The sequence below is a fragment of the Mercurialis annua genome, linkage group LG8 (genome assembly GCF_937616625.2).
Source record: "Mercurialis annua linkage group LG8, ddMerAnnu1.2, whole genome shotgun sequence".
Classification (NCBI taxonomy): domain Eukaryota; kingdom Viridiplantae; phylum Streptophyta; class Magnoliopsida; order Malpighiales; family Euphorbiaceae; genus Mercurialis; species Mercurialis annua.
The window spans coordinates 9,438,804-9,448,142 of NC_065577.1; the positions used below are offsets into that span (position 1 = coordinate 9,438,804).

Consider the following 9,339-nt stretch of genomic DNA (forward strand, 5'->3'; position numbering starts at 1 on the left):
TTTGTAAGGTTTTGATATGTGGTTTTATGATACAGAAACAGTATCGAGGATACATTTTTATAGTACTATGAGATTGCCATAGCAATAAGCTATATCAAGTTAGTTTGATATAGAATTTAGACGCGACTAAAATGATATGTTTGGTACATGTTCTTTCTTGAGTCTAACGTCTTTAAGTTAGACCCTTATCTATGTTATTTGTATCTTGCATAAATCCGACTAGGCAAGCGAATAACGAACCAGGAGTTCCTCGAGTTTGACAGAAAGTGATCACTCAATGTTAGGATTAGCAAGCGGTGAGTTTATAAATATTTACATTTGATGTATTACGTGTGCATTGCTTTTAAATGCAAATTGTTTATACGAATTGCATAAGCATCATTTCAGTGTCAAAATGGTTTGTGTAAAATACATACATCATCAATTTGAAACCAATATGGACCTGTTGAAACGAGCTTCCAATTAGGCGGCAATAAGAACTGTGTGATCACCAGTTAAGCTTAACAAAGTTGGAATTTCTACGTTGGTACATTGATTTAAGGTTGTGAATTATTATGTGTTTTACCTAGCATGGGTGAACTCGAGTAAATCTCGGGACTCATAGCTAAATAAATTCATGACTAGTATAGATGAACCCGAGCTAAGTATCTCGAGGCTCATACCTAGTTCTGTTTGGACGTACGTACGTTTATCTGTTTATTCGTTTGATATAGTGGATTGTGAGAATCAGTACAAGTAACAAGTACTTGTACTAGATCATCAGGATTTAACAATCAAGGATTAAAGTTTCATTCAGAGACTTATATTTGGTTGCATTGTGTAAAATTGTTTGTGCATCGTTTTGTTTTATATACTCACTTGTAAGTTATGAACTCACTCAGTGTCGACTGACCCCCCCCCCCCCATAGTGTTTCCTTTAAGGTAGTCTTTTGGTATACCGGACATCTGTTCTAGTTCAGAAGTCCATCTTTTTGGCAGTTTGTATAGAAGACGAAGTCGATCGCTAGCGCTGCAGTAGTGGTGTCAAGACCTAGTTGTACAGTGGTTTGTTTTGAAGTATCAGGACCTAGTGGTTTGTTGATACGGTTTTATGATGTTGCCAAACTCTGATGTGTATAAGTTTTGAATTCGCTTCCGCAAAACTGTTTGTTTCTGATGTGTATATGGCAGGGCTAGGTGGAATGTGTGACCACGCAGTAAGACCCTGGTTTCCTTACGTCATGTATGGACGACGATGGATGTTTTGTAAACGTTAAACGTTTTATGTAAATTGTGTTTGCAAGCTTTGATCTATACTTAGAAAACTTTTATTTTATTTGATAAAAATATACATAGGATTTTGTTTTCTTTTCTTTTAGGCTTGCTACGAGTTTTGGTGCAACGACACCCATTCCCTAGCGCCGGTCGCGGCCCTAGATTTTGGGTCGTGACAGGAACAGACTCCCTAATATCCTTGGAAGTTTCTTCAGGGACCTCTAAAACCTCGGGAAGAAGAGCCTGATAAATGGGGTCATTTAGTAGCCGAGAAGCGCTTGTGCTCGCTTCGCCCATTAGAGCGGACATGTCTACTTCAAAGACTAAAAGAAGATCATTAAGATTGGTAGACATCCTACATATAAAAATAAAAATGAAACGAGTTAGAAAAATATACCTCCAAGGTAGTGCTGATCCGCCAAAGGTATAGCCTGGCGGCCAAGATAACTATTAACTAAATTGGAAAAATAAAAGATTAACCGTCTTACTATCTGAAAGCAGTTCAGAAGCAAAGTAGGACTCAACAAGAGTCGTTGAAAAAGAAGAAAGAGAAGGCTTGGAAAAGGAAAAACCTCGGGATATCTTAGAAAAGGAACCATGCGTAACAAGAAAAATTTGGGAGTCCATTTCTTTAATAAACTCGAAAGCTTAAATAACGATCGCCTTGGCCTACAGCCATTATAAACGAACATCTTACCTTTACATTATGAAAAACATAAAAATAACTAAAGATGCCCAGCGACGGGATTCGCCCACGAGCCCTACAAGACTCTAAAAAGAAAATAAGGACCCGAACATCGTTGTGATGAAACTGCCCAGGAGGGATACCGAGCTCTAAACAAACGCCAAGAATAAAAGGCTCTAATGTTATTAAAATAATATAAACGACGCATTTGAACTTTTTCCACTTCAATTTGGACAATTGAAAAGATGAGATATTTTTTAGTGATTAAGCCTCTTATAAAAAAAATATAAGTTTAAGTTTTAAAATAATTTAGTGAAAGGATTTAATGATGGGGTACGGAATATTATGTGCAAAAATTTCAAGTGCAGCAACCGAGATTAAGTCTATGGGCTGTTTGGTTCAGCTGTTTCTTGTAGCTGGTGGCTGTTAGCTGTTGCTGATAACTGTTAGCTGTTGGCTGCTAGCTGATAGACCATAAGTCTTTGTTGAGATTTAATTAGCTGTAACTGTTCTATAAAATGACCTTAAAGGACATAATTTTTGTTTTTTTTTTATTAAATTATGAATATATTATATTTCATATATTATTTAATAAAAATATTAATAATTATTTTTTATAAGAAGAAATTTTTAGTTTAATCTTATTTAGATATTTTTTTTGATAAATTTATAAAAAAAAAATTAAAAAATTATTAAATAATAGTTGTTTTAAAATAAAATATTTTTATATAATTTATAAATTGATTAGAGTATTTTAAAATATTTTATATAATTTTATATATTAAAAAACGATATATTCTCGAAAGGATAATTTTATCTTAATAATTAAAAATATTGAAACAGCTATCAGTTGTTAGTAAAAAATTCCAAAATGAAATTTTTTAACGGCAGGTGTTGGAGGTTCAAAAAACTCCGAAAATTTTTAAAAAAATTCTTATTAAATATTTTAGTGGAGCTTTTTAAAAAACAAAAATTAAAAACTCCACCAACAAGCTGAAACAAATATAAATTAAAACATGATAACCTTAGGGCCCCTTTGGAATGAATGAATTCTTTAAAAAAAATTGGAATCCATTTACAATTCCAATTTTTTATGTTTGGAATGAATGAATGAGCAAATACAATTCTTGGAATTAAAATCAGAGAATTAATGTTAGTTATAATTTGTGGATTTACAAATCCAAACAAAATAGATAGAATTTACAAATGAACAACACATGATAAAAGGAACAATTTTTTTCTGACAATAATACCCTCATCTTTTTAAGGGTTTTGTCTTCTCTTTTGGCATATATGCCGTCACTTTCATCCCATCTTTCTTTCTCATTTAATTTCGTTCCATCTTTTCTATTCCATATTACACAACCCAGTACAACAAATTTGAAAATAAAAAGGTTAGTTTTATAAACTCATCTTTATTTTTTTCAATTAATTATTTCAATTAGTTTATTAATATTTTTTCAGATTTTAGTTGAATAAACTAGTGGGTAATTTTTTTATTTTTTCTTTCATAATTATTTATGTAATTTTAATTATATGTGTGTAACTTTTAAATGGACAAAATAAAAAAAAAAACAGGAAATGTCTTTAGTTAGAGCGTGCCCACGGCATTTTTTAAAAATACTAATTTTGTGGTTTATGTTGTTATACTTTAATTTTGTGAAAATTGAAAAATATATATGTTCATTTATGTTAATAGCTTATGCTAGTAATTTAGTATTTTAATATCTAGTAAAATAGTTATAAGGTTAATTTACGAATAGATTAAAAAGAATTGAATTTTAGAATTCATTTTAAACATAAATATGCAGAATTCATTTTAAGGCCTAATTATTTAAAAACCACTCACCTTATAATTTTTTTTCATTTATACCATGACCTAGGAAAATTTTCAATTGTACCCTATTTTTGATTTTTATGTTTCATCTCTACCCTAATGAGTTAAATTGACCTATTTTCTTTGAAAAAAGAGTTTAAATTACTCCTTCATTTTTTACCTATATTCTGATAAAACGTTAATGTTAATCATATACGTATTTTATTTTTAATATTTTTATTCTAAAATTATTTAAATTATCAAAATTTTTAATTTTGGAGTACAAATGAAACATAAAAATCGAAAATAGAGTACAATTGAAATTTTTTCTAGGTTATGGTATAAATAAAAAAAAGTTAAAAGGTGGGTGGTTTTTAAGTAATTAGGCCTCATTTAAATTCTATAATTTACAGTTTTTTCATTCCAAACAGCGGAATTCATTTGCAAATGAATTTCCGTGAAATTCATTTATAAATGAATTCCAGTGAGTAAAAAGAATTGTTTCAAAGGCGGCCTTAATCAGCACGACCGTTTAGCTATTATCCTCGTCCAACAGCCAGTAACTCCCGCCACTTTAGGAAAAATCGTTTCCAACACCTAACCATGGCAATACACTCACAGCCACAGCCCATTTCTTACACAAGCTTTGGCTGGTCACACTCCATCTCCACACCACCCACCAACCATTTGATAAAATTCCTCACAGAACTCAACTTTCATGTACACCCGGTAATTCTAGCCGTTAAATCATCCAAATTGGGTTCCAAAGTTGCCCCAGTTGGGCTTCAGAGACATCCCAAGAAGGATTTGTCTCGGTTTCTGAGGACTGATGCTGCTATACAAGCTATTGAGCAGAAAGCTAACTCGGACAAGTATAATAGGCTTTGGCCTAAGGCTGTGTTGGAGGCTCTTGACGATGCTATGAGGGAGAATCGCTGGGAATCGGCTCTTAAGGTTTGTGGATTCTTGTAGTTTCTTTGTTCATGTTTTAAAGCTAGGTAGCACGGACACAGGAAAATAGGACATTTGGACATGGGTACAGTGAAACAGCGTTATTTTAAGGTTTCTTATGTTAAAATTGAAGTAAAATTGAAGTTTTGTGTCCGAAATATCAAAGTGGATGACATGTTTCCGAAATGGGAAATGTTGATCGAGTAAAGGGTCCGTGCTACCTAGTCATTCATATTAAGTTCATTTCAGAATTTTATTATTTTGGATTTATAATTCTGGTAATCTTTTGTGTTCCTGCTTATAGTTAGTGATACAATGAATGCTTCCTACGAAAGTCATTGGCGCATTTCCTTAAACTACGAAGTTGTAATCGAAAATAAACTTATAGAATAATAACATCTCCTTTGCAATGCATATTTCATTGTTGAAAGGGTTTAAGGGGGGGGCGCAAATTGCAATTTGCAATAGATACTAAGTTAAACATTCTTTGAAAGTTGAGGGAGGCCAAGGCCCTTACTAGCTCAGTTACCGGTTGTCAAGTACAGCTGCATCTCTGTGATTTCTTGCAAATTCTAAGAAACATGATATTTTACATTTTGTTTTTGTTAAAGTATGACTATATTTTGACACTTCTAATAACTACTGAAATGAAAAATGCATGTTTATTTTAGATTTTTGAGCTTCTCCGTAAGCAACATTGGTATGAGCCAAGAAGCCGAACATACACGAAGTTGTTGATGATGCTTGGCAAGTGCAGGCAACCTGAGGAAGCCGGTTTTCTTTTTGAGACCATGCAGACTGAAGGCCTCCAACCTACTATTGATGTTTACACTGCTCTTGTTAGTGCTTATGGAGAAAGTGGCCAACTTGACAAGGCATTTTTATTGGTTAATGAAATGAAATCGGTTTCTGATTGTAAACCAGACGTATATACGTATTCTATTTTAATAAATATTTGCACTAAACTCCGTCATTTTGATCTGATTGGTAGAATTCTTGATGAGATGTCATATTTGGGAGTTGAATGCAGCACTGTCACATTCAACACTATTATCAAGGGATATGGTAAGGCTAAAATGTTTAGAGAAATGGAGAACACGCTGACAGAAATGATTGAAAGTGGCAACTCACTCCCAGATCTTTTCACTTTTAATTCTGTAATTGGGGCTTACGGGAACAGTGGCCGACTTGAGAAGATGGAGAAATGGTATGATGAATTTCAGCTTATGGGAATAGACCCCGACATTAAGACATTTAATATCCTGATAAAATCATATGGAAAAGAAGGAATGTATGAGAAGATAAATTCTGTCATGAAATTTATGAACAAAAGATTCTACTCTCCGACCATCGTTACTTACAATATTATCATTGAGACATTTGGAAAAGCTGGTAATATCGAGAAGATGGATGAGTACTTTAAAATAATGAAGCATCAGGGAATGAAGCCTAATGCTATTACCTATTGTTCTCTTGTTAGTGCTTACAGCAAAGCTGGACTTATAATGAAGGTTGACTCAATTTTAAGGCATGTAGAGAATTCTGATGTAGTACTCGATACCACTTTCTTTAACTGCATTATCCATGCCTATGGTCAGGCTGGTGATATAGAAAAAATGACTGAACTATTCGTGAAAATGAGTGAAAGAGAATGCAAACCTGACAATATCACCTTTGCGACCATGATTCAAGCCTACATAGCGCAAGGAATGACCGAAGCTGCTCAAGAGTTGGAAAATAAGATTCTTGGAGCAAATACGACTTCAGGTACCGTGATGTCTTCAACATTCTTATAGCACGTACACTGGTTTATAAAGACCTTCCCTATCGCCAATAACTAGTATTACTTTTTCTCACTTTATGTTGCTGGCAATTTCTATTCCATATTTTGCTGGCATTCAAATTGCAGTCTATGATGGTTTGTATGACTCTACTCTATAGCGTTCAGACACTTGAGCAGTTAGATTTTTATAGTACTTAACCTGAAACATATTTTTCCGGGTCATATTATTGTTTAAATATAATTGATGTTGCCATTTCACAAGGACTGATTGACACATTTACCTCCTCTGTGTTCAGGAACAAAGATGATTGAAGCCTAGAACTGTTGGTGGTTATTATTCAATGATGGGGACTAAACCTTGATAATAGGTAATTCAAGATGAGGTGCAATTTGGGAATAGCTTTCCTATCTCCTTTTTTGTGTCGACTTCCGTTGCAGGTGAGGTTATTATTCCTAGTGCTTGCGAAATAGTTTCACTAATTTTATTATAAACTGTTGAAACTTGTAAATAAAGAGAAGAAAATAAACATAAAGAGGAAATATAAGCTCCAATGTGGAACTCGTGAATCAGGTCATCTCGTAGCAGCAAATATCTATGGTTTAGTTTTTTGCTTCACATCATAGCAAACTTGGTTTATAGAGGCTAACTTATTTAGATAATTTTTTTTGGTAATTAATTTATTTTTCTTCAACATTTTTTTCTGAACTGTTAGATTTTTCCTGAGATTTAGGGCTTAGTTGGGTCTCATGTCATGGTACTTAAAATTTATGTGTCCACATTTTACCCTGGAGCAAGGCAGTAACCCAAAGACATTTGTTTGGTTTTGATGTTGGAACTTATGGGCATGAAAGCCTTTGTAAAACCTACAATCCGTCCAGCTTGTTAATTCTCGGTTGTTTTTACTTAAGGCCTATGTTATATGATGCATTAACTTTTAGAAATCATATGTATTAAACTACAAAAGTTAAGTTAAACTCAAAAATTGCGTGTGTAAATTTCTTTAATTCATCGCTGAAAACACTACAAACACATGTCAAATTGAACAATGAATGAAACTGAGCTAAAATAGTGGAAAATTAAAAGTTTTGGTTAATATTTGATAGAAAACAAAAAGATATAGATTATTTAGACCATTACACTTTTATTTATTGACATGGAAGTTAAATTTACTTATCTGTATTTGTACATATATATTAGAAAGGGATTCTTTACTTGGTTTTGCATTCATGTATTTGCTGCAGGGAGACTATTTCTTTTTTAATCAACCGATATGGATACTATGACGACCATCTTTCAAATTCTTAAAAGGATTCGATATGCAGTTCTATATTTCCATATACATTGGTAAGTTCAATCTGCATTTTCGACTTACGAAAACTACATTTAGATTGTTTTCTGCTTAGAGGGTAATACTCGGAGTTCAATAGTTAGTCTGTGCTGCAAAGTTAGACTGGAGAAATGCAAGCAGGTTATATGTCGTTTCAGTAACCGTTTCTCAATCTTATCAACTTAGAATCACCATCTGGCTTACCATTGTAATGAGCAGGTTTCAGATCTCTGGAGATTGCACTACAAGGAAACTGGAAGGATATAAAAGATGGACATAGAATGGGATTAAATTGCACATAGTTTCACTTATGTTAAATCAAAGGAGTATGGTGGATGGTGATGGGGTCGAAAGCGTTTTTTTTTTTTTTAATTAATTCTTTTAATAAAATTAAAAAATTGGAGTATAGTGGATGGTGATGGGGTCGTGTTTTTTTTTATTTAAGGCTAATCCCCTGAAAAACACCCCACATTTCAACCCCCTTTCATTTACACCCTCACCTTTTAAAATCTCCAATTTTATCTAAATTTCCACCTTTCATTTTCAATTGCACCCTAAAAGTATTAAATTAGCCCTTTTTCACTATAAAAAAATTCAAATCGATAATTTATATTTTAATTCATATTCTAAATAGTCCTTAATGTTTAAATTTCAACAATAAAACCATATTTCCTAAAATTTGAAAAGTTAATTTTTTTTATATAAAATATAAATCAATTAAAAATATCATTAAATATATTTTTGTTGTTGAAATTTAAACATTAAGGACTATTTAGAACATGAATTAAAATATAAAGTATCAATTTCAACTTTTTTTAGTGACAAAAGCCCAATTTAATACTTGTAGGGTGCAATTGAAAATGAAAGGTGATAATTTGGGTAAAATTGGAGATTTTGAAAGGTGAGGGTGCAAACGAAGGGAGGTTGAAAGGTGGGGGGTTTTTCAGGGGTTAATCCTTTATTTAATTAGTTTTATAATAAAATTTAAAAATTATTTGATTATTTATTTAAGACTTATTTGAATGTTTTTAAAGATTAAGGACTTATTTGTATTTTTTCAAATGGAAGAGAATATGATATTTATCCTTCTATTTAGTTGTTTTGAATTTTTCATCCTTAGAGTAATTAAATTGTCAGAAATTTTTAATTCGAGGTACAATTGAAACACAAGAACCCAAATTAGATTAAAATTGGGGAAATTCCTATGTTATAGTGTTACTGTAAAAAGGGTTAAAGGTGGGAGAGTTTTGAGTGAGTAGGCCTAATAATAAATCCTAATTGTTACTTCCAAATTATGTTATCATTTTACTGAAACGGAATTGAAGAACATTTCCGTGGAGAGTTTACCTATCAGTAAATATGATGATTAGTGAAATATAGATGTAATCACTCAACAATATATAATTTTTTTGTTAATGGCTAAACTTTTTAAAAATGTTAATTTGATTCTTTATAGCTAAGTATTCAATTTTTCAAATAAAGACTAAACCTTTTCAATGTTTTATCATTTAACAACAAAATA

The 9,339-nt window shown here is 32.1% G+C and overlaps 1 protein-coding gene across 2 annotated transcripts; it reads left to right on the plus strand.

Annotated features, from left to right (window-relative positions):
- The first annotated feature begins 4,223 nt into the window (after positions 1-4,223).
- Positions 4,224-8,908, plus strand: LOC126660955 (pentatricopeptide repeat-containing protein At3g53170). Of its 2 annotated transcripts, none has more exons than XM_056104032.1 (5): positions 4,224-4,709; positions 5,378-6,473; positions 6,786-6,857; positions 7,732-7,834; positions 8,037-8,908. In XM_056104032.1, exons 1-3 carry the CDS (start codon positions 4,359-4,361, stop codon positions 6,806-6,808), a joined length of 1,470 nt encoding a protein of 489 aa, XP_055960007.1. In that variant the 5' UTR covers positions 4,224-4,358; the 3' UTR covers positions 6,809-6,857; positions 7,732-7,834; positions 8,037-8,908. The 2 variants fall into 2 exon arrangements, with proteins under 2 accessions (XP_055960007.1, XP_050210640.1); XM_050354683.2 differs by having other exon boundaries at positions 4,225-4,709; positions 6,786-6,927.
- Positions 8,909-9,339: the final 431 nt, after the last annotated feature.